General features: G+C 41.7%; 1 protein-coding gene across 1 annotated transcript in view; it reads right to left on the reverse strand.

The window, feature by feature from the left end:
* The window catches only part of LOC117810657 (protein kinase C-binding protein NELL1-like), a 459,515-nt gene that overhangs the window by 318,282 nt on the left and 115,029 nt on the right, over positions 1-26,204 (reverse strand). Inside the window, exon 5 of the mRNA XM_034680585.1 lies at positions 4,349-4,445. Within this exon, the coding sequence (XP_034536476.1) occupies positions 4,349-4,445 (97 nt within the window). The remainder of the gene's footprint in view (positions 1-4,348; positions 4,446-26,204) is intronic.

Consider the following 26,204-nt stretch of genomic DNA (forward strand, 5'->3'; position numbering starts at 1 on the left):
TTGCACTCCTGCTAGCTAGAGGAGGGGTTCTCAAACTTTTTGGAGCCAGGGACCCCTTACAGGTGAGAAAATTGTCCATGGCCCTCTCATAATTGTAACACAGATTAAGCACATTAGTGATGTGTCATCATCCAAAGCTGCAGCTCTGAGAGTCGATGCTTTATAGTGAATCAGAAGAGCCGGCTCGCATCAAGAGAGAGCCGGCTCCCAGTTTTTTCCTTTGCTGCTTAGCTCTCAGCCCCAGCTCTGCTCACAGCAGAACTTTGTTTTGATTGGTCAGCATGGCGGCCATGCGGCCAATCATATGTGAGGATATAGGATACAGGTGATGGAGGGGAGGCTGTGTATCCTGGCTTTATCTGTTCCTTCAGAGAGTCTTCTTAAAGACCGGGCAAATACTCACTGAGGAGAAATCAGATCAGCCCATCCAAGCTGAGGCAACTGATTTTACTCAATGCCAACCTGAGGACATTAATAATGTTTGCTTGAGTTTGGTTCTGGTTCTGTTTGCTTGAGTTTGGTTCTGGTTCTGGTTCTGTTTGCTTGAGTTTGGTTCTGGTTCTGGTTCTGTTTGCTCGAGTTTGGTTCTGGTTCGGTTTACCTGAGTTAGTTCTGGTTCTGTTTGCTTGAGTTTGGTTCTGGTTCGGTTCTTGTTCTGTTCTGGTAAGGTTCTGGTTCAGTTCGGTTCTGGTTCGATTCTGGTTCACGTCTGGTACGGTTCTGGTTCAGTTCTGATTCGGTTCTGATTCGGTTCTGGTATGGTTCTAGTTCGGTTCCGGTTCGGTTCTGGTTCAGTTCTGGTACGGTTCTGATTCGGTTCTGGTTCGGGTCTGGTTCTGTTCTGGTTCAAATCAGGTACGGTTCTGGTACGGTTCTGGTACGGTTCTGGTTAGGTTCGTTTCTGGTTCGGTTCGTTTCTGGTTCGGTTCGGTTCCGGTTCGGTTCTGGTTCAGTTCTGGTACGGTTCTGGTTCGGTTCTGGTTCGGTTCTGGTTCGGTTCTGGTATGGTTCTGGTACGGTTCTGGTTCAGTTCGTTTCTGGTTCGGTTCTGGTTCGGTTCTGGTTCGGTTCTGGTATGGTTCTGGTACGGTTCTGGTTCGGTTCGTTTCTGGTTCGGTTCTGGTTCGGTTCTGGTTCGGTTCTGGTATGGTTCTGGTACGGTTCTGGTATGGTTCTGGTTCGGTTCTGGTTCGGTTCTGGTATGGTTCTGGTACGGTTCTGGTTCACGTCTGGTTTGGTTCTAGTATGGTTCTGGTTTGGTTCTGGTTTGGTTCTGGTTTGGTTCTGGTTTGGTTCTGGTTTGGTTCGGTTCAGTTCCGGTTCGGTTCGGTTTTGGTTCGGGTCTGATTCGGTTCTAGTTAGGTTCTAGTTCAGTTCTGGTACGGTTCTGGTTCTGGTCCGGGTCTGGTTCGGTTCTGGTTTGGTTCTGGTTTGGTTGTGGTTTGGTTGTGGTTTGGTTCTGGTTGAGTTTGATTCTGGTTTTGTTTGCATGAGTTTGGTTCTGGTTCTTAATGCTTAAGTTTAGTTCTGGTTCTAAACCTAACCCTGATCCTAACCCTAACCCTAATCATAACCCTAACCCTGACCCTAATCACAACCCTAACCCTAACCCTAACCCTAATCACAACCCTAACCCTAATCACAACCCTAACCCTAACCACAACCCTAACCCTAATCACAACCCTAACCCTAACCACAACCCTAACCCTAACCACAACCCTAACCCTAACCCTAATCACAACCCTAACCCTAACCCTAATCACAACCCTAACCCTAACCCTAATCACAACCCTAACCCTAATCATAACCCTAACCCTAACCCTAATCACAACCCTAATCATAACCCTAACCCTAATCACAACCCTAACCCTAATCATAACCCTAACCCTAATCATAACCCTAACCCTAATCATAACCCTAACCCTAATCACAACCCTAACCCTAACCCTAATCACAACCCTAACCCTAACCCTAATCACAACCCTAACCCTAACCCTAATCACAACCCTAACCCTAATCATAACCCTAACCCTAATCATAACCCTAACCCTAATCATAACCCTAACCCTAACCCTAATCACAACCCTAACCCTAATCACAACCCTAACCCTAACCCTGAACCCTAATCATAACCCTAACCCTAATCACAACCCTAACCCTAATCACAACCCTAACCCTAATCACAACCCTAACCCTAACCCTAATCACAACCCTAACCCTAACCCTAATCATAACCCTAACCCTAATCACAACCCTAACCCTAATCACAACCCTAACCCTAACCCTAATCATAACCCTAACCCTAATCACAACCCTAACCCTAACCCTAATCACAACCCTAACCCTAATCACAACCCTAACCCTAACCCTAATCATAACCCTAACCCTAATCACAACCCTAACCCTAATCACAACCCTAACCCTAATCATAACCCTAACCCTAACCCTAATCACAACCCTAACCCTAACCCTAATCATAACCCTAACCCTAACCCTAATCACAACCCTAACCCTAACCCTAATCATAACCCTAACCCTAATCATAACCCTAACCCTAATCATAACCCTAACCCTAATCATAACCCTAACCCTAACCCTAATCACAACCCTAACCCTAACCCTAATCACAACCCTAACCCTAATCATAACCCTAACCCTAACCCTAATCACAACCCTAACCCTAACCCTAACCCTAATCATAACCCTAACCCTAATCACAACCCTAACCCTAATCATAACCCTAACCCTAACCCTAACCCTAATCACAACCCTAACCCTAACCCTAACCCTAATCATAACCCTAACCCTAATCATAACCCTAACCCTAATGTTAACCCTAACCCTAACCCTAACCCTAATCACAACCCTAACCCTAACCCCAATCATAACCCTAACCCTAACCCTAATCACAACCCTAACCCTAATCATAACCCTAACCCTAACCTTAATCATAACCCTAACCCTAATCACAACCCTAACCCTAACCCTAACGCTAACCCTAATCATAACCCTAACCCTAATCATAACCCTAACCCTAATCACAACCCTATTTTGGTTTCCCTGTGAAATACAGTGAATGCTGAATGTGCTTGAGCCACGTTATGAAATTCTGTTGCGCACCCACTAGACCAGAGGCCGTCAATACGCGGCCGTCTATTTGTGGCCCCCGAACTGTTATTCCTTCACTCTGTGTTTTGGTTAGGTCACCTTGTGTTTACCGAGACTTGTCTCCATGTCAACGATACGTAGACAGCCTGTTAATGGGTCTCTTAGAGTTCAATGCTGCGAGTGAAATCTTTAACTTTCACTTTCGTTTATGGAGCAGTTCACATATTGGCACTTTGCCAGCTGTAGGACCCTAGAATGCACCAAAACTGTGTGTTCCAAGTTTGCAGCTCAAAGAAAAGTGGACGGTGAAAATCAACGATTGAAAGAAGAATGGAGTGAAACTTTTGAAGTTCCTCTGCTCCTTCACTTGCCATGCCATGAAATGCAGTGAATGAGGCAGGACTGGGCCCACAGATAGGGTGCTTTGCACAAGCAGTACATTTTGAGTTGAATCTTGTTTTTATTTTATTGGCAAAAGTTTAAAAGTCTTTTACAAAATAAATGGAGGGACAAAGTTATATTTGTCTTTTTTTTTTTTTTTTGCTGATCCGAAAAATGATCCAATCCGTGACTCAAAACCGTGATCCGATCCGAACCGTGAGTTTTTTGATCCGTTGCACCCCTAAAGATAACTATACCATTATTGACACAACTTATAATTTCTATCTCATAATTGTCAATGCCTGAAACTACAGCCTTAGGGTTGGAAAGTGAGTATGGACGCTGCCAAAAGAGCAATTTCTTCAAACTCCAACAGCAAAGATTTACAGTGAATTATATTTTTTGACTGTTTACAGACATAAGGATGATATTTTTCCACAAAAGACGCCACTTCCACAAGTGCAGGACAAGATCAGCAAAGGGAAGATGCAACACTTTGTCCACAAGGGGCACCAAAATCAGCAGAGACAGGAGCTTTAAAGACTAATTTACAGTTTCTGTTAACAAGTAACTTGAATGAATGAAAGAGTGTTGCAATGGATGCAACAGCTCTGACAAAAGTTGCTTGTCTGATTAATTGATGGCATCAGACATAAGTAGAGTACTTGTCCATTAATAAACACAGCATGATGAGAATGCATGAACATAGCTGTGATATTTTTAAAGGAACAAGAGATACACAGCATCACACTTCTTTCAATATCCTGAGAGATTTAATCATATTGCAGAAACATCCAAAGGGTTTTATGATCATGAAGTGTGTATTGTGTGAGTGTGTGTTTCATCTGCAGAGGCTTACCTTAAAGAGGCCGTGTTTGTGACTGTGCTGGCCCAGCCACACTCCGCTGCCTGGGGTGAGCTCCATCTGAGGTGGGTCTATGACCCGCTCGTAAATCCTGCCAACAACAAACCAGAGGAGAACGGTTGGTTATAATAACAACACACATATAAACATACTGACACAGACACACACACACACACATAGAGGTTTCTATTTTAGCTCTGGTCTGGCAGAAACACTGATCCAATACAGCTGAGTATCAGAGTAAATCCAGCCAACCATGTGCACGTCCCCTTCTCTCCCACGCTTCTTCTTTTCCCTCGCTCTTCACGAGAAGCAGAGAATGACAAGCGTGCTGCACTCCTCAAGCATGACAGCCTGTCTCGCCCCACGGCTCTCTAACACGCCATTGATATCTGGACGTCGGATGTAGGCTGGATTAACTGCCCGTCGCCTGACGCAGACACAAACAGGCTTTGGCATTATCAAGGCAAACATACTCAGCGTCGTTCAGCACCATTTTTCCTGCACCGAGGTGGGCTTAACCATGCAGACCAGCTCTGACCGGCCTCTGTGAGGATGTGAGGGAACAATTTGTCAGGTTTTTTTTCTCGTCCTCACACCATGAGTTCATGCAGAGAGACACACACACAGAGCAGCAGGCTGAATCCTCTCTTGTTCTCAACTTCTACATGTACTTTTCACCACTGAGAGGAAGAATCCCATAGGAAAATAATTTTAGAGAGGAGATCTCAAAAGTGTTTCATTTATGTCTCCTAGACAACAATGAGATCTGTTTGAAAGCAAAATGAGACGATAGCTTATGTCTCCTGTTTCTCATTCTTGCCTCCAGAAAAAAGTTGCAAAAAGTCTCAGCTTAGTCTCCCTTTTAGTTCAAAAGGCGATCTCATCAACATCTGAAATGATTCTCAGGTATTTCTCAAGTGTTGTGACTCCTTTTGAGCTCAGGTGGAGAAATCAGGGAGCTCTCTCAATTGTCTCAATCAAACCTCATCCATTTGTTTTTGTCAGACTCAGTTTTTGTGTCTCAAGTTGAGCTCTGATGGAGCAAAGAAAGAGCCTGAGCTCATCTTTTCATCAACATTTATAGTGCCCTGCAAAATTAAGATTTCAATGTAATTGTCTACAAACTTACAATTCTCATTAAAACATTTGAACCACTTCAAGATCAGCTATTTAGATGTCAAATGATCTCTTCTTTGACTTCACAATATGGTCCTTCCTTTACAAGTCTGTTTGGAACAAAACAACTTCACAAAGATTTAGTGGATTTGAGAGAAACTGCTAAAGATAGAGATTTCATACCAGGTATGACAGATGATTTATTTAAAATATGGGCTGCAAAAGGGCTGACCAGATTTAGCCAGATTATTACAATTAAAGGGGTGGATTCTGTTGCGCGTTGGTGGCCTAGCGGTCTAAGCGCCCCACATACAGAGGCTACAGTCCTTGTCGCAGGGGTCGCTGGTTCGATTCCCAGCCAGTTGACCATTTCCTGCATGTCGTCCCCCACTCTCTACTCCCCACATTTCCTGTCTCTCTTCAGCGGTCCTGGCAAAAAGCCCAAAAATATATTTAAAAAAAGAGAAGAAAATGAGCCATTAATGAGATCTCTCATTTAAGTCTCAAATAAGACTCATGTCATGGTCTCAACTATTTCTCCTAGTGAATTTTAGGAGAAACTAACGAGAACAATTTGAAACTTGATTGAGGCTGAAATGAGAATCTCAATTTTGTCTCCCGAGACTTAGAAGAGAAATCCTTGAGCAGTAAAATTTTCCTCTGGACTTCAACTTAATATGCTTTGCTGTACTTCAAAAGGTTTTGGTGAATATCTTAAATAATCATCGAAGTGAGGAGGAAGTGAATCACCAGTTTTTGAAAAACAAAGTTAAAGACAGACACTACTTTTTGAGCAGATGAACCGTTAAACAACTATACAGCATACGGTCTAAACAAAAACCTCTACAAAGTATTCATCACATTTATTTTCATGCCTCTGTATCAAACTTACAGCTTCATTACATTTCATTTTTGTTCCAAACAATGAGGAAAACTACTTCCTGTAAAAGACTACCTCGTGCGGCTAATCCCTGCTGCTTTCACAGGGCTGGCCAGCTTTTGGCTTTGAGTCGCCAGAACAGTGTTGGTTTGTCTCCAAACAAACCCCCATAGAGCTGTGGCCTGCACGCACATGCACAAGCTAAAGCACTGTGAAAGTATTGCTCTCAAGAGAAATGGGCTTAAATCATGCCCATAGTACCTGAATATGATATAATGATGCATAATATACCATCAACATCAGACAGGTGGCAAGTATATGGGCTCCTTTGGGGATGGCTTGGAGCCAATGCTTGATAATATGTTTTATATTTAAACAATGAAGCCGATTGAGATAGTTTCTTGCTTCAAGTTCTTATTCAACATGTTTCTTTGTCATATAAATGTTTCATGTTTGTCATTTTAACATTAATGTTCTGCAATAATTTAAGAGAAGAATATATAAGTAAGATTAATTCAGTGGTTAATTGTGGAAATACAACATCAAGGAGGAAGGCTTTTTAATGACCTGCCATTGCAAAAACGTAAATAACATACTAAATAAAACAGGTGCTACACAAAGTAGATTTATTCAAACGCATTTCAGAATGCCGTCGTTTGGATTTTGTGGAGCAATTTAGTGGGCAGTTAAAGTAATGCAGTCATGATTTGCCTTGGAAGCCTGCAGGATATGAACATATCTCACTGTTGTATCAGAATTTAAGGCTGTGGCTGTTAATGCATAAAACAACAATGCAATAAAAGTCTGAAATTAACTGGTTTTGGGTTTTTTTAATCACATGCTATTTTGTCCCTTGATGCACGCCATGTTGGAGAAGCTGCAGTGTCTTCCTGCTTCCTGCTTCCTGCTGCTGCCATGATTCAAAATAAGAACACCACTCAAGGCCATCGAATGACAGAGAGATTCCAACCTGCAACTGCTTTATTGAATGTTTTTACAAGTTATGATCACTGGGTTCATTTATTTTGAAATAAGGAAAACTCTTCAGTGGCCGTGGCTCCGTGGTAGAGTCAGTTGTCTCTCGATCAGAAAGGAAACTGGTCCCACTGTCAGTGTACTGAAGAGTCCTTGGGCACGACATTGGGCACGGTTACATGATGTTTTTTAATTCTGAATTAATAATTCCGAATTAAATCATTCCAAATTATTGTTTTCTCCTTCGTGTTTACATGGAAATAGTAATTCCGAATTGAGGTTTACATGGAGAACATGTTTAATTGTTTTTATTCAATTCCTCTTAACGTCTGGGGGTTGGGAAGGGTTCTGATTGGACAGGGGCGGGCGTGACGTATTTACGTTTACCGGAAGAAAACAGCCTCCACTTCCTGCTTCTTTCATTTTTGGTTACAACATGGAAGACCACACAATAAGTTCAAATGTCGCTTTGATTTTGACTATAGTTTTTAAAAAGCAGCTCGACACAAAGATGCTGCTTCACTTTCATCAGCTGAGGAGGAGAAGAGAGATAGAGGACCGGAGAAGGGCGGCGGAAGACCGTACTGTGGCGATTCGAAGCCGGTTAGTGCAACGGCTGCTCTACCTCAGCCTGAAATATGTGCCCGCCAGCGCGGAGTATGTGCGTCATCGCGACAGGACAAGGGGAACGAGCATGCGAAGAACGACCGGAATTAATTTAAAGCGGAATGAACGTATACATGATAGAGGAATTATTCAATTCGGATTTAAAATCAGAATAAACCAGACACTTACTTCGGATTTAAGTTTAATTCGGAATTATCATTTTCATTCGGAATTAGGTGTTTACATGGTCATTTTTAATCTTTTTAAAGAGGATTTAATCTTAATTCGGAATTAAAAGTTTCATGTAAACGTAGCCATTGAACCCTGAAACCCCTTGTGTGTGAAGGGGATTAGTTAAAACTGATGGGTGTCTGTGAAGGTTCTCAGTCAAAACTGATGGGTGTTTCCAATAGCAGCCACTGCCATCAGTTTGTAAATGTGGCAGAATAGGTGAATGTGACATGTAATGTAAAAGTCCTTTCAGTGGTCAGAAGACTACAGACAGCGCTAAATAAATACAGTCCTTTTAACACTTGCAGATAATACAGCTCTTTGTAAGAACATTATGAACACAGCCGTCTTAATGCATGAAACAACGATGCAGTAAAAGTCTGAAATCAACTTTTTTTTGTTTTTTAATCACATGCTACTTAGTCCCTTCATGCACGCCATGGTAGAGAAGCTGCAGCATCTTCCTGCTTCCTGCTTTGATAGAAAATAACCACACCACTTAAAGCTGCTGTTGGTAGTCCTGGAATAAACATCAGTTCAGGGAGAGATTTTGAATGTCAACAATACCCCTCCACACCAGATTCTCCTCTCGCTACACCCCATCTCTGCTCCTGTATGCCCCGCCCACAAACAGATCGTAGCGCACACTCAATCAGGACGATGTAGGAGGACCAATCAGGAGAGTGGCTCTGATTGGTCAGAGCTGAAGGGAGTGATTGGAACTTTTAGATTGCTGAATAAAGAGGCAGAGGAAAACACAGAGATCTCGCCATCATCTCAAAATACTTCATTTTTTGATGGCTGTTGATGAGTGTTATTACTTTTTTGCCAAACACAGCAGAAAATAAGTACCCTTGTTTTACCCCAATCCTACCAACTGCAGCTTTAAGGTCGTTAAACACCTGAGATTTTCTGCAACTGCTTTATTTAATATTTTTCAAAAGTTATAATCACTGATTTAATATATTTTGGAAGAAGAAAAGCTGGCTGAGGCTCAGTGGTAGAGTGAGTTGTCTCTCAATCAAAAGGTCAAGGATTTAATCCTTTATCCTGCTGTGCATGAGCAAAACTGTCATTGGGCAAGACACTTGACTCCAAAACTGACCCCGGTGTGTGAATTGGATTAGTTAATACAGATAGGCACTAAACATAGCAGCCTTGCCGCTGCCATTTCATCTATGACTTTGTTGTGAATGGCTGAATGTGACATGTAAAAACATCATGAACACTAAACATCTTGGAATAATGTTGAGATTACTTGCAAACTTTCTAACCTGACTGTTGCTTCTGCATTGCTCCGCCTAAAGTCATGAGGCTAAAATAAAAGTGCAGTTAGTTGACTGCCTTTGATGACAAACAAAATCAACTGATGATTTGAATACTTAACTCTCAGGGAGCAGCTGTGTTGTGCTTTCTGGTGCTCCTCTGCCAATGCTGCTGGGCTTCAATGCCGTTTAGGCTGCTGCCTGCTGAGTGAGCTGTCACTGCGGTATACAGCGCGCAGAGATCATGTGATTTTACCCCCGCTCTGTGTCCCTCGACCTCTGAGTATTTGTTTCCCTGACGTTACCCACTTGTCAGCAGCTCAGCAGTGTAAAAAGGGAGTATTTCACAGGATGAACACTAGAAAGACGCAGTGCCAATCAGAAAATGGATGTGCTCTGAGGCATATTTGCATGGTTTGACAACACGGGCTGCAGCCATCATCAGCTAATTATAGAGGACATACATAAGTCAACACGCTGTACTGTTTAATTAATGGCACCAGCCTATCACCGTACTGCAGGAGTCAATGAGTTATTGCTACAGTTAACAACTGCATGAAGAAATTAAAAATAAAATGTGTAGAGAACATTTTCTTTTTCAATTTTTTCTTACAAATCACTGTGGTAAGGATATCTCCAAAAGCAGATAGATTTCAATAATACATAAATGGTTTGCATTTTTCAACGGCTTTTCAATTTCAGTTATTACGGTTAAGTAGTTTTCCCAGTCTACCATGCCTGGGCTGCATTCAAATCGCTAAGCTATGCATAAAAAGGTTACACAAACTGAACATTTCCTGCTGCTGCAAGTTCACATTAATAGCACTCAAGCAGTAAAATCAATTTATCATGGAGCAGAAACCGGAACCTCAATATATCTGTCATTTAAATGAGTGTTGACAGGAATCATCCATCAGTCAGTCTTTCTGGCATTTTTGGACAGCTGGCCGGTTCCAAACACATGCAGGAAGCAACAAAATAACAGCTTGACATGTTATAAGTCATCTGAACCAGAAAAAGAGGATGCAAAAAGCCTTGGATGTCTGAAAATATTCATTTTAATTGCTGAAAAGTGAGTCTTTGCAGTTAGTGTTAACAAGCAAGGTTAGCTCTCTTATTGCTCAAAAGTATGAATGCAATGTCTAAATCTGGCTCTAGCATGTGAGTGAGTGTTGTACTTTTGTGGAGTAACACTCCCTGCAGAGATGCTCCACACCCCCAACAAATAAAGATCTACTGCCACAACTGGAGCCAACATTAAGCGAGGTACACCCTATAGGATAACCTGCTGATTTTGGGTCTGATTTCCTCTTTCCAAGAAAAGTCAGTAAAGGCCAATTTTCTGTTAATGAAAGATTATCTTGTCTGATTGTTTGGTGGTGTGAGGTTCACTATGAGTGATTTTGTTCTTCTAAATCTGCTCTTATGACGATCAAGGCCGCTCCAATTTGAAAGAGTAAATATGAAATATGTTCAATATATACAGATATCCTTTTTGTGTGAGGCGAACTCCAAGGGTAGCCAGGCATGAACTCTATGGATTGGCATTTGGAATAGAACAACAGCAAATTGGGATGCAAGCTGACTGAAGAAGGAAGCCCAGCAAACACAGCCAAGGCAACAATAGCAAATGCAAAGCATAATCTGAAATAGACAAGGAACAGAGGACCAGCTTGTTTATATGTTGCAACAACACGTGTCCCTGAAGCTTTACCACACGCTGGACTTCCTCTTTTTAGATTACTTTGGGGCTTTGCATGACTTTATTCACAGGACAGGACAGAGGGTAGAGAGGGGAACTGGGAAGAGAGAGGAGAAAGTGACGTTCAGGGGCAGAGGCCTCAGTGTCAGATTAGAACCCATTCAGTCCACTCTTTACATGGTACAATCTTAAATTTTACACCACACAGGCCACTTCAGGGAGGAGGATCCTTTGGTTTTTATGTTCAGTGGTTCTTGTATCTGTCTGTTTTCTCTGATTCAGCAACCATGTGTCCTCTTTAGTATCATGGGCAGGGTTTTAGAGGGAAATATACTGAGGGAATCAACAATCATGTTTATGAGTGTGATGACTGCAATCCAAACCATTCGATTAAACCTTTTTTTAATTTAAATTCTCTGCCAGTTTAGAGACAAGTAATTGGCTGGCTGCTCTGCACAAAGGCAACAATCACTCCTTTGTTATATTTCTGAGAAAAAGCTGCTTAGAAGTGTTTCCTCTATCCTGTCGTATTAAACAATGTCCAGTAAACAGTGACTCACTGGATCAACCGACTGAAATCTGAAGTGTTGTGAGTTTGAAGTGGAATAAGCAGTGGTACTCGGCTTTTGCCAAATCCTTCAGCATCAACCAAAGGGAGAAGGAACTACTTATCAAAAAATGTACTATGTACCGGTTTCACTTACAGTGCTTTGAAATGTCAGGAGGAGGTTCAAGTGTTATTCATGCTTTAAAGAGACGCAAGAATTTAAGTCAAAAAGCCAACTCATTTTTTTCCACCTTGTTTTGAAATCAGAAGGGAGAGATACATTTTTCTTCATCATTTATCATTCTGTGCTGTACTTTTTTATTACTTTGTTATTTATGTTTCAAAAGGTATAAAAACTTAAATTTTTAAAGAAGGGAATTGTCATTTTATATATTAGTAAGGCTGTAAATTAATGAATGCATAACATCATGATGATTATGAAACCGTGATTATTCCTCAGACTATCATCATACCATCAAATGATCTAACTGTTGGATCCCTAGCAAGCAGCAAACTGCAGTTCATCAGGGATCCTCTTGAGGCTGGCTACAGAAGTACTTGAAACCACATACACACCAATTCAAAAAAGCCAATCCTTGCAGCAGAAATAAACATGTTTACAGCCTGGTACAAAAGACGAGTGTAGTCTGGATAGCTCATTTCTCAATTGGCACACACTGTACGGGGGGTTAATCTTTTCATAACACTGTCATTTCAAAGATATTGAGATTACGAGTCTTCCAATGAGAGGCACAGCTGACTTGATTGACAGGCGGGAACACTGTAGCTGTTGGCTAGGAGGCTCAAACCCCGCCTCTTTACGTCACACTCTCTCGACAGCAGCAATATGGCTGCCGCCGCCGATTGCCCTCAAAACAGTGCTTCAGAAACAGATGAGTGACGTCGTGGATACTGCGTCCATTATTTATAGTCTATGATCCCTGTGTGAGGTGGCTTACTAGGAATTCATGCAGAGGAGCCAGATGAACCAGACCTATCACTTCATCAATAGCCAGTAAAATAGGCCAGTGCTGCCCCACTTTCACACAGTTTCTCTTAACCTTTATGTCTGTGTGGATGTGTGTGTGTGTGTGTGTGTGAGAGAGAGAACGAGAGAGAGAGAGATCCACATCTCGATATAGGAGAAAGAATCAGGCAGGTGTGAAGAGACTCAAACCATCATTCATCGGAACGGCGGGGCTGAAGCAAAGAGAAAACCCAGAGATGTGCAAAGTGCTGCATTATGGCCGGCTTGAGCTGCGGAAGCACTGTAATCCAGGGACTTCATAAATCCACATCTTAGTGCATCACACATATTTTGTTGACAGTCCACTTCAATAAGCTGCCAGGCCACCTCGTTTCCACCGATTTACCGACTGTATTGAATAAACTACATTTAATCTTGGGCAGTCAGGATGTGAGCTACACCGGCCGCCTGTTTCCTGCATTTTTCCTTAAGCCACTGATAAGAGCAAATACATTAATAGGCCTCACTAACCACTAAAAAGAAGTGACAAACACTATCAAAAGCTGTGTCCGTCTAACTTTAGGATTACATGTCACAAAATTCCTCAACCAACAGCTTTCATCTTCAAGAGTGAGTCCCAATATTTTGGTCTTTGGTGGCCGCCATGGCTCCCTTACAAAAGAACAATCTCAATCTCAGCCTTCGTTATTTGCTCTGCCAATATGTGTTGGACACACCAAAAACTCCAGACAACTTCCAATTTTCCACTCGTTGAATTTGAGACACTTTCTGTCATGTTTGTGTCTTTCTACTGCGAGAGGGACAGAAGTCGGAAATTGAGAGTCAAAGTCTGGTTTGGTCAGGAAGCTAAAAATAAAAGAAGAGTGTCCAGCATTCCGTTCCGTGTAGAAAGTTTCTGCAACTACGCTTAAGATTTGCCATCGACTGTGAAATGCAGATTTAAGTTTTGTACACTTTTGAGGCAGCTTTATCTTCGGTGAAAATTTTGGTTTAAGAACTTCATGAAGTTGTAAATGACATCAGAAGACCAGCTAAACCTCAAGTTGACCCCAGATTAAATTCAATATTTACTTGGTGACTATATACCTATGTGAATGTTATTTAGGTCAGTCTGTCAATCATGCAGGCAGCTATGGAGGGGCGATAGGTGTATAGGTGAGTGGTAGGTAGGAAGGTACGTGGGTAGGTAGCTAGAAAATGGAAGGAAAGAAGTCAGGTGGGTAGGTAGGTCACTAGAAAGGAAGGTAGGTGGGTAGGTACTAGAAATTGAATTAAGGTAGGTGGGTAGGTGACTAGAAGAGGAAGGAAGGTAGCTGGGTAGGTAGTTAGTAAGGGAAGGCACGTACGTGGGTAGGTAGCTAGAAAGGGAAAAGGGTAGGCAGGTGAGGTGGTAGGAAACTAGAAGAGGAAGGAAGGAAGGTGGGTAGGTAGCTAGAAGGGAAGGAGGTAGGCAGGTAGGTGTGTAGGTAGGTCACTAGAAAGGAAAGGAAGGTAGGTGGGTAGGTAACAAAAAATGGAATTAAAGGTAGGTGGGTATATAGGTAATTATAAGAGGAAGGAAGGTGGGTAGGTAGCTAGAAGGGAAGGAGGTAGGCAGGTAGATGTGTAGGTAGGTCACTAGAAAGGAAAGGAAGGTAGGTGGGTAGGTAACTAGAAATGGAATTAAGGTAGGTGGGTGTATAGGTAATTATAAGAGGAAGGAAGGTAGGTGAGTAGGTAACTAGAAAGGGAAGGAGGTTGGGTGGGTGGGTAACGAGAAAGGGAAGGAAGGTAGGCAAGTAGGTGGGTTGGTGGGTAGGTAGGTAAGTAGCTAGAAAGGAAAGGTAGGTAAGAAGGTAGATGGGTGGGTAAATAGAGAAGGAGGGAAATTAAGACGATAGGTAGGTGGGTGGGATGCTAAAGAGGGAAGGAAGGTAGGCAGGTAGGTCAATAGGCAGGTAGCTAAAAAGGGAGGGAAGGTGAGAAGGAAGGAAGGTAGGCAGGGGTATTAGTACATAGAAAGGAAAGAAAGGTTGGAGGGTAGGTGTGTAGGCATGTGTAGGGGTACTTGGCTAGAGAGGGAAGGTTGGTAGATATCTATATAAAGCAGCTTTTGCTACCCTGGTGTCTCAAGCAGACTGGTCCTAATTTATAAAGATGTCAGGCTGATTCGCCCCTTACTCCTCGTTACACACTTTATGTCAGTAGGACTTATCATGAGTCATTAAGCTGCCTCTCCTGGCCTCCTGATGCCTCATGCTGCAGCTCAATCAGACCGTTTAGAAAACTATTCATTCTAGATTCCTTCATTATTTGTCATTTCTCTGTTTTTTCATTTCTGTGTCAATAAATATCATCATGACCACATTTCTGCTGTTCCTTTGTCTGTTACTTGTATTGATTCATTTACATTTTTATCATGCAATCATATTTTCAATTTCCCTTTGAAACCTGGCAGTCGTCTATCATTTTTAATACTCTATAAATTATCCCTCTTTCCTGCTAGACTACAATCTGAGTGATTTACCTCTCTCCCAACAGCTAGTATTGCACCCATCAATCTGCCATCAAACCTGGTCTCCTAGAAAATTATGTTCATCCTCTGCGGGTGAGCAACAGTGATAAGGATGTGAAAAAAATGTAATGCCTTAAAGACTTCACCTGCCGAGTCATTAAATGTTCATACTAAAACATAACTTTCACTGAGGATATGTATTTACCTTGGATTAGCAACATCGGGGGAAAGGCAAAGGATCTATTATCTACACAAAGTTTGAAGGTAAGAATGGGGGGAGAAAAGGTCAATAGATTGAGTGAAGACCAGTTGCATTATGTACATCATCATTCCAGCCCACCTAAAAATCCTGTACTGTACATGAATATAGCATTTGTGGATGTAATATGTTAAAGAATCACGCTTCCTCCAAAAAACCTATTAAAGAGAAACCGTTTAAGCAGTGTACAAACATTTCCAAGACATGACCTTGCTCGGATTTACTCTTTAAAAGCTTCTCTTTTCTTCCTTCTGTCTTTTTTGTTTTAGGAGGATTTTGTTTTTGTCTTCTTTAAGATCTCAAGCTGCGTCAGAAACCGTTGAGGGCCCATTGAAACGCTGCATGTGATATCAGAGTGTGAACACAAACCTCCCGTGACATTGCTTCAGTCTCAGTATCCGCAGTAAACGGCTGCATCATGGGGTCTTACCACTGTGCCAGCCGAGCTGCACATTCATCATGATACCACTAGGGGTGCAACAGTCAGGGACTTTGGTGGTACGATTATAGTTTGAGTAATAATCACAATTATCACAGTTAATATGCATTCATTAATTTCACATTTACAGGGGGTCATAGTGTAGAAAAATGTGAGTGCCAAACACATTGTTTGCATTCTGGTTTGTTTTAATGCACCAATTTATCAGGAAACAGTGTTTTTAAAGGGGAACTTATTTAATTTAAATGATAAATGTGTGATACTGAATGTATGAATGTCAAAGTTCCCATTCTATGATTCAAAGTGTCATCATTCATGTTATGATGTTTATAAAAGAAAAGGGGAAGTTAACTTGTTCATATAAGATGTCCTCTCATTGTATAGAACTTTGAATAATCCAGATTTTAACATATCTCTACTGCAGTTAGAAACATATTTCATTACATGACTTCATCCACTATAAACATATCCCTTTTACAATGTCATTCCCAGGTCTGGAATACAGTTATTGATATGTCAAGCTGTTTAAATGACCTGACTGTAGCCTGTTAGGCAGTTATGAACTCTTGATTATGTCTCTCTCTGCCTCAGTGACTGATGGTGGGCCGGCAATGGGATTATACTTTGTCTTTATCAATAATAATAATAATAATAATAATAATGATAATAATAATAATAATAATAATAATAATAATAATAATAATAATAATAATAATAATAATAATAATAATGATGATGATGATAATATAAATAATAATAATAATAATAATAATAATAATAATAATAACAATAATAACAATAATGATTAAAAATAAAAATAATAATAATAATAATAGTAATAATGATAATAATAACAATAATAATGATAATGATAATAATAATAATAATAATAATAATAATAATAATAATAAAAATAATAATAATAATAATAATGGTTATTATTATTATTATTATTATTATTATTATTATTATTATTATTATTATTATTATTATTATTATTATTATAATACATTTTATTTATAGGTGGTTTTCTGGATACTAAAGGTCACCTTAAAACATACCAATACTAAAAACTACACTCAACAAATAAATACAACAAAATAACAATATAATACTAATACAATAAAAGGGGAGGGGAAGTCATTCCAGTCCCATAAAGACAGATTAAACTGAGTATGCTTGGTGGACAAGGTGTGTTTTGAGGCGGGATTTGAAGGTGGTGGGGGAGTTGGAACTTAGTACGTCCTGGGGGAGAGAGTTCCAGAGGCAGAAGCCGAGCGGCTGAAGGCTCTCGACCCCATGGTGGTGGGAGGGTGAGTTGGGTGGAACAGGAGGACCTGAGACTACGGTAGGGTGGGTATTTTTGTATGGAGGAGCTCAATGAGGTACTGAAGAGCTAGGTTGTTGATGTCCTTGAAAGTGAGAAACAGAATCTTAAAAATGATGCTGTATTTAATGGGAAGCCAGTGGAGTTGCTGCAGGTCAGGTGTGATTTTTATCCTCTCATTATCAATATATATTCATCTAGACTACTTATGCATGGCAGAGCTTTTTAATAGCATGCCAACACACTGTGGCCAAAACATGCATTCAGAGATCAGTGTGTTCATTTCCAAATTTTGGATAAAACTGTCCATAGAAAAACCCTCGCTTGTAGTGCCTTAACAAGACACGCTGCACACATTTGTCCCTCTTTGGCAGTTATGGCAGCATCTTTTCCACAGGGCTGCGACTACGTCCATGCACTTCCTGCCGTAATTGCAGTTCATGGAAGCACCACAAAAATCTGATGGGGGCTGGGAGCGGTACAGAAATTGGGCGGAGTCAGCTGCCTCATAGTTTAACATGCAGGAAAATCAATGCAAAGGTGTCATGTGCACCTGTCTGTGCAGGTGGTGCAAAACATAATTCACTGGCCCCTTATTGAGAGTGAACAGAAACACTTGTGTAGCAGTATGCATTTAAACTTTTGTTTAATAGTGAAACAGGTTTAATCCCTGCATCCCTAGAGTGAAGCTGTAATGTGAACACAATATACACAAGAATTACCCTTAGACAACACATCCTTTGTGCATACACATTACACCAAATTCTAATATGATGATAATTATGTAGCCTATTCTCAGTTACAGTCCATTTACTGAGATTGGATATAAATTCTGGCTCATTTTCACTTTCAGTTTCTATCCTGCTGTACAGAGAAACTTACTGATCAGCACTTTCCTCAGGCTAATGTACTGTATATACTGTTTTTATGCCTACATAAGGTTAAACTAACACCAGCAAACCTGAATCATCTGCATAATAATGGTATATCCAAGCTTGGGGAAAAGTGCAACCAGGGAGTGCTAAGAAAAGGCTTCATCCAATTACTATTCAAAAAGCCAACACTCCTTTACTGTCATTCAAAGAGCAGACAGGGAGAGAGAGAGTTAAAAGACCAGGCATCACAGGGGAGTGTGTGCATAATGAAATCCCTCAGAAACACCTCTCAGACTGAGGTGTCATAAGTTTCATGAAGTATGAAGCTCCTGATAAGCATCACACCCATTCACAGTAAGTAAGTGGAGCTCAAGAGTTAGGCTGAATGCTGAGACTATACCATTGTTAGAGCCTGAGTGCTGGAAGAAGTAGGCACAGTCAGAAGTCTGGGAGTGACAGGGGGGTGTATTTGAAAGATTAAAGAGTACAATGATTGGTCATATAGAACCAATGAAACCGCCAAATTCAAACTGCGGCTTTTAATAATGGTAATCAGAATGTCATGCTCAGTCGGTAGAGCCTGGGCCTCATACAAAGGCTGAATCCTGGCAGCACATGCCCAAGGTTCAACTAATTTCATGCCATTTTAGTGCCTGTCATCCCCACTTTCATTTCCTCATATCACCTGTCCATCTTCCACCGTTAATATCAACCAAAGTCGCACAAAAGCAAAAAGCATATGCCGCGAAATAATGTGAAAAACAAGGAAGATTAAATGGATGTGCACACCTCCTGTCGATCTCCTTTGACATCATAAAACCTATGACACACAATAAATACAGCAAGCACAAAAAGCATCCTCATTCTTAACGTGTGTCAGTGCTTTTGCTGCACCAATCCCCACCAGGGTTACATCATTATACAATTTGGCATCCCAATGGAAACAGGAAAACAAAAACACTAGCACTGCACTTCCAGCAGATCTGTGTCCTGTCTATCTCTGCTCTGTTGCAGTTTGGCTCTGTGCTTCTGTTGTCCATCAACACCCACCGTCTGCATTTTCAGAGCGTATAGCAGGGAGCAGCACCCCCAGATAGTCACAAGAGCAAGCATTTCCTGCGTTAATTACAGAATCAATGGTGTTCTGCCTCCATGATGAGCTACTCCTCATCTATGTTGTCCTCAATGGCCTGTGAAAACCTCTGACCTGTGACTCCAGGCCCGGCTGCTCTCATCATGACGGTTTGTTGTTGTAGTTAAGTCAAATACGATCTGGTGCCAACACAGCGTGTTATTCTTAAAATTAACCGGATGTTTTTAATGTTGTTTCGGTGCCTGACTTCCTGTTAGGGTTGGGAATTGACAAGGTTTTATCAATGTCAATGCCATTATCAATTCTGCTTATCAATCCAATACCTTATCAATTCTCCTAACCATTCCTGAGTATTTTTTTGAGGAGAAAAAAAGCAGTTCTACACAGTCTTCTGCACCAAAAGGAACCATTTTATTTCTCCAAAATAATGTCTGCACAAGACTGAACATGAACATATTCAACTTGAACATATTGAACAATAGGTTGACCTCATTCTCGGCTGCATGAGTCCGGACGTGGCCCCTCAAGCCTGGATGAAAAGACTTTGAATTTGGAGAGGAAAAACGCTTTTCCTCCGGGGGTCATCGCAGAGGTATTTTACCCGCTCTCGGTGCCTCATTTTCAGCCGCGTGAGTCTGGATGTGGCCCCTGGAGCCTGAAGGAAAAGACGCTGAATTTGGAGAGGAAAAACGCTTTTCCTCCGGGGGTCATCGCAAAGGTGTTTTACCCGTACTCGGTGCCTCATTCTTGGCCACGTGAGTCTGGACGTGGCCCCTCTAGACTAGATGAAAAGACTTTGATTTGGAGAGGAAAAACGCTTTTCCTCCGGGGGTCATCGCAGAGGTATTTTACCCGCTCTCGGTGCCTCATTTTCAGCCGCGTGAGTCTGGATGTGGCCCCTGGAGCCTGAAGGAAAAGACGCTGAATTTGGAGAGGAAAAACGCTTTTCCTCCGGGGGTCATCGCAAAGGTATTTTACCCGTACTCGGTGCCTCATTCTTGGCCACGTGAGTCTGGACGTGGCCCCTCTAGACTGGATGATAAGACTTTGGTTTGGAGAGGAAGAATGCTTTCCTCCGGGGGTCATCGCAGAGGTATTTTACCCACTCTCGGTGCCTCATTTTCGGCCGCGTGAGTCTGGATGTGGCCCCTGGTGCCTGGAGGAAAAGACTCTGAATTTGGAGAGGAAAAACGTTTTTCCTCCGGGGGTCATCGCAAAGGTATTTTACCCACTCTCGGTGCCTCATTCTTGGCCACGTGAGTCCGGACGTGGCCCCTCTAGACTGGATAGAAAGACTTTGGTTTGGAGAGGAAGAATGCTTTCCTCCGGGGGTCATCACAGAGGTATTTTACCCGCTCTCGGTGCCTCATTTTCAACCGCATGAGTCTGGATGTGGCCCTTGGAGCCTGGAGGAAAAGACTCTGAATTTGGAGAGGAAAAACGCTTTTCCTCCGGGGGTCATGGAGGAGGTATTTTACCCGCTCTCAGTGCCTCATTTTCGGCTTGAGTCTGGACGTGTGCCCTGGACGTCCTGGAGCCTGGAGGAAAATATTTTGACTTTGGAGAGGAAAAATGCTTTTCCTCTCCATGTTTTCTAATTGTTGAAGGGGTTCTGCATCGCAGTGTGTAACATAATGCAATTAATGCAACGTACCGGGACGTGACGTGACGTCGTGCTGGGAAATGAATCGTTAAGAAGAATCGATAACATTTGAGGTGTACAATTTGATTCCCACACCTACTTTCTGTCCTTCTCAATCTGCTGTCAATGTTTCCAGCTTTAGTTTTGGTTCTTAAAAATGCTTCATAATAAAGTATTTGACTGAAACTGTGATCAACATTCACACCATTTTGCAGACAATGTTGTGTTTAATTATCCTTCCACTGTTGCTGCAGCCGTTCTCCTCAGTGGTGTGAGGATAATTGTGGCTAGGAAAGTAAAACACTGTGCTGGTGTGCTTTCCAGCCATCATCTTGTCTCGACTCCAGATGAAGCACTACTGTAACCCACATTCAGGGAGCTGTCATTGCAGCTCTGCAGCATCTACTTCTAAAAAGGGCATCTGTCAGTCTGCCTCATGCTTCTTAAGTGCTGAGAACGAATCGAACTGCACCAGCTCCACTCAAACTGGAGCTCTACCACCCACAGTGGTTGAAAGACGCCAACATTTTGCTCTGAGATGGCAGAGCTAAGACTTGAGTCAATACTCCTATTCATTGCTGAATCCAGTCTAAGTTGTCTTCCAGTAGAAATGAAACACTTAGAAATCCCTAATGGATTAAATATGGGATTTTTTTCAGAACGTGTGTTCAGTTTTAACACACTAGCAGAGCAAGATGCAGAGGATTTGAAAAAGCAGAAAAGAAATGCACGGATAAGAACCAGAGCATCATGAGCACAAAAACTAGAGCACATTGAAAAAGAAGGCAGATATATCATATTTAATGGATAAAGTGACCTAAATTCCTTTCCCCCAGCTTGTTGCAGGTGATAGGACCGGTGTTACCTACACTATGTAGATGGAGATAGAGTCTAATCTGGCTTTGTCACCTAATTCCCAAAGGAACTGTACGTCTGCTTCCTCTCTTGTCTCTGATATCTGTAATTACTTCACCTCAACAATGACCTTATCTGTTGGTAGAAGCTCCTGTTCTTTTCTGATAACACATGTCTACTGTAGCTGCAGAAATATTCAAGAAAGAGAGGAAAAAACAGGAGATGGAGAGGCTGGTGAGATTGTGTGAGTGCCCTTGTGTCTGCATGTGTGTGTCCCCTGGGTCTCCTTGTCGCAGGAAGCTCCTCCTGTCCTCCTCCTCCGCCTCACTGCCATCTGGGGTGCCTGCCCGCATGGCGGTGGGTGGGACCCCGCTGAGCTCGGTGCAGGGAGGCTACAGTAATGACACACTCCATCACACCTTACACAAGGCAGCAGTGAACCCCAGACACAGGGGGGCTATTGCGGAGGACTAACAGCCTCAGATCTGCTCCTGAAAACTAAAGTCAAATACTTGAACAGCAGGATGATGGAGGCTCGCAGAGAGCTAATGACTGCAGAAGGCTGACAGTGTTTGTATCACAAATCACGAGCCAGGTATGAATTCATCCCATGACAATATGTTAGAGCAACTGTTGCAGACTGCCAGGTACAGCGCTAATGACTTGCTTATGCAGAGCTCGGATATGAAAAAGCAACTGGAAAGCTGCTGAAATAATATGTGTCCTGTTTCCATCATGCTTCATCACTGGCATATCCTTGTTTGAATCCAAGGTGTGATTTCGGATTGCTGCCACTGATAGCACCAAGAACTGCACATAATTAGCCTCACTATCTGCTCAGTCAAGGTCTCTTCTCAAAGCATTTTGCAGTGATGACTTTCAAGATGAGTTGTCAGCATCTTCACTCTCAACTATTAAGAGCTTTATCCTGAGGAAGCTCACATCTGTCCACATACAGATGACAAGCTGAATATTGTGAAGTTGATTTATGACAGATGTGATAAAAAATGTCACTGCTTCCTCCCTGAAGCCATCGAGAGCAGCTCATCCAGATAGGAAGCACTCTCATACCATCTCTGTGTAACAACTCCAGCCCATCTCCATACGTGCAGTGTACTGTGCCCAGCATATATAACATATATGCTGGCATTGAGCCCCATCCTCAAGCTGATTTAACCTCTGATTGTGATGATAGTAGTAATACAAAAGTAATATTAACAGACTTTATATTCTGATATATTATTTTAAAGTCATCTTTAGGTGGAACTGTCGTCATGATTACAGGATTGTTTAAACATAACATCTCTTATAGCCAGTGGCGGAGCCAGGGGGTGGCCATGGCCACCTCTGAAAACTGATTGGCCACCCTGAAATTCTTAAACATGATTGGCTATTTGCCTTTCAGAGGCCATTACTTATATTTTGGAGTCAGCTATTTTGTTGTTGTGTTTCAACAAGCTGCAGAGACAGTAGTTTCTTTGCATTTGAATATTGTTTTTGTTGATGCTTTGACTTTGGACAATCATCTTCATTTGGGTCCTTAAAGAGTTCAGTTCAGCAGATTTAAATGTTGACACTGTCGAGCTAAATTTTTTAAGCGTAAAGCTGCTGTGAGGAACTTTTGTTTTGTATCGATTCTGGTGCCCCCTTGTGGACAAAGTGATACCTCTTATCTTTTGTCCTATACATGCAAAATTAGTGTTTTCAACAAAAACCTCATCCTGTTGTCTTTTAACAGTCAACATTATCAAGGAATGTTATTATTTTCCATGAAAACAGTCAAATTAAGGCTGTTTCTGAAGCAAGATGTCCATCATCTGGTCTGGCACCTACCCCCTCAAGGCGGTTTCAGGCTCTCAAAATGACAACAGAGAAAGTGTCAGTGTTGTTGCTGATGGTCTTGTTTGCTATTGAAGGTCATAAAGAGGCATCTGTATCATTTTGAGTCTGTTTCTCAGCCAGTTCAAAACTCCTCACAGGGCCTTTAACGTTAGAAATCTACAAAATTGTAACATTTTTAAAATGATTTTATAAAAAGAAGTTAAAGTCGATGTGATTATTGGAGGTAACCCTCCTAGGTTTGGGGAAAGCCCCAAATGTTTTCCACGCCTGGCCACCCTTTCAACAGTCAGTGCCCCCGTTTGGCCACCAAGGTCAAAACTGCCTCCCTCCTCCACTGCTTATAGCTGCAGTGCAGTCACCAACTTGACAGTGATAGTTTCATTCTATCTGTGCATGGCTATTAGGGCTGATGTTGGTGTGTTGGATGTTTTTCACAATATGCCCAAAATGAATGCATAACAGCTGACTTCAAAATGTGACAGCAGCAAGGATGCACAGAGACACTAATGCTCTGCAGTGCAGTCTGAGCAGTTTTTCCCTCATTGCGTGTGCTTTGTGAACTAGAAGCTGTCTCATTTTCAAAGGTTCAGTGTGTGCAAACGCAGCACAACCCTTTTGTGAGCAGGAACCACTACTAACACACCCACCAGTCGAGTATTATTCCATGCAAGTTTCACATTCATGTCGTTCTGAATCCTTTTTCCCTCACAGTCTCCCCCATAATGAGCCTCTTTCGCTCATGCTTGGTTTTGACAGGTTGCTGCACTCTAGTTCAAGGTTCAGATTATAATGTCTGCTTTCTGTCTTCTTCCAGAAGCAGGATGAAACAAGTTTATTCAAACTGGTAATGTATGGCGAGCATCATGTCTTCTTATGCTACAACCCAATAAAGCTCACTCTGAGATATTTTACAGTTTTAATGCGTGTTGGAATTGGAGCAATAATTGGACATGGTTAAATTTGTGGAACTGCACTTCTGTTATATTACAGCACCAATCAAACAGGGTTTTTTTTAATGTTATGTTCTTATGTGTTCCTTAAACTAAAAGAGAAGTCAGCTCTGCAAATGAAGACAGTAACTATTGGTTTTACGCAGGAATTCGGCCCCTTGGTCTTGTTGCATGTGTCACCGAACTTCAATGGAACATAACAACAATAGGCTTAACCCTCCTCTTATGTTCGTTTCTTAGGGACAGCAATAATGTTCCTGGGTCAACTTGACCTGGGGCATATTTAATGATTCAAAAGTGTCAGAACCCCAAACAAATCCCAATTTACATTTTTTTTAAATGTCATTATTAACTCCATTACTAACCATTTAAATCAACATTTAGAGATGGGGTGAAATATGTATCACAGTTGCAAAGAAACATTTAGTATTTGACATTTCTGACCCTTTTTAGCCTCCACTTTGACTGCTGGGTCAAATTGACCCACGAACAGTACCTATGTAATATAAACATGCAGGGGGGGGGGGTTTGCAAATGTGTGAAATAAACCATTTTCATTTTATATGTTGTCTTCACTTATTAAGCCAAGCAGAAGAAGTTTCATAGCAAAAAAATACTTTTAACATTTTTTAAAATGGGTCAATTTAACCCGCAACATAACAGGGGGGTTAAGGCCTACACCCAGCAATGACATAAGAGGTGTATCTGAAGCATTTAGACCAAGCAGCCATGATCGATGAGTTGGAAGTGAGAGTGAGGCTGGTATTTTGCAGAAGAACACTAAGGAAAGGTATCAAGGAAAGGTACTCTATTAGTGTAAATAACCTGTCACAAACTGGCACTGGACATTCAATGAGATAATGAGCTTAATGTAAAGCTGATCCAGTACTAAGACTCCATCATGTTAGAGCTGTATCCAGTCTCTCTCCATGTTTCCTCTCAGTCTTTTGTGTGCTTTCAATCGAAGGCAAAGAGCAAAATATTTAATCAAACTGCAAAACTAAATTGTATTGATGTAAAAAAAAAAATCTGTTGAAGAATGTGAAAAATTCTGACTGCTTAGCACTACATTCATTCACATATTTGTAAGTAATTTACCAGATCTGGCCTCAAATCAATGTTAGGTGATAAGTGCAGCCTGATTGTAAATAATGAAAGTTAACAGTTGCATCATGGGAGTAGTAGACCTGTAACCCTGACTGAAAAAACCCACTCAAATGCCAGAGGTTTGTCTGCACAGCCTGACTCACATGAGGAGCACATTACAGAAAATCAATTGAAAGAAAATACTTTCCAGCACCACTCATTGACATTTAAAAATTCCCTTCATTAGGCGGGCAAGGGCAGGAGCAGTAATTACTCGCAGAGGTCTGTATGTGCTGCTGCACAGGAACTTCAGCCACCCATTGATCTAAATGGGTTATTCTGCTGGAGTTACCTCATTGATTAGAGACCCAAGGACCACATATAATTTCCTCTGTGCTTTCAGTGTACGTCTTGTGGAGTGCATCTGTGACAACGTACACACCGAGTGAAACAAAGGAGCTTTAGGGTCAGAGATACAACGTGTGTTTGAAATCCAAAAAGATGGCCAAGGACAAGGTCGAAGAAGCCAAGGTGACAGACTGCATCATGTGGCATTATTAACCTGATTTTGACTCATTGTTATTCTTGGTGTTTCAGCCTCCCTTAGCTTGAGCGTCAATGATCAGGTAATGAAGTAATGAATACTTGCTGCTCTGTTGAGCAGAGCTGGCACTG

Source organism: Notolabrus celidotus, chromosome 3, assembly GCF_009762535.1.
Source record: "Notolabrus celidotus isolate fNotCel1 chromosome 3, fNotCel1.pri, whole genome shotgun sequence".
NCBI classification, from domain to species: domain Eukaryota; kingdom Metazoa; phylum Chordata; class Actinopteri; order Labriformes; family Labridae; genus Notolabrus; species Notolabrus celidotus.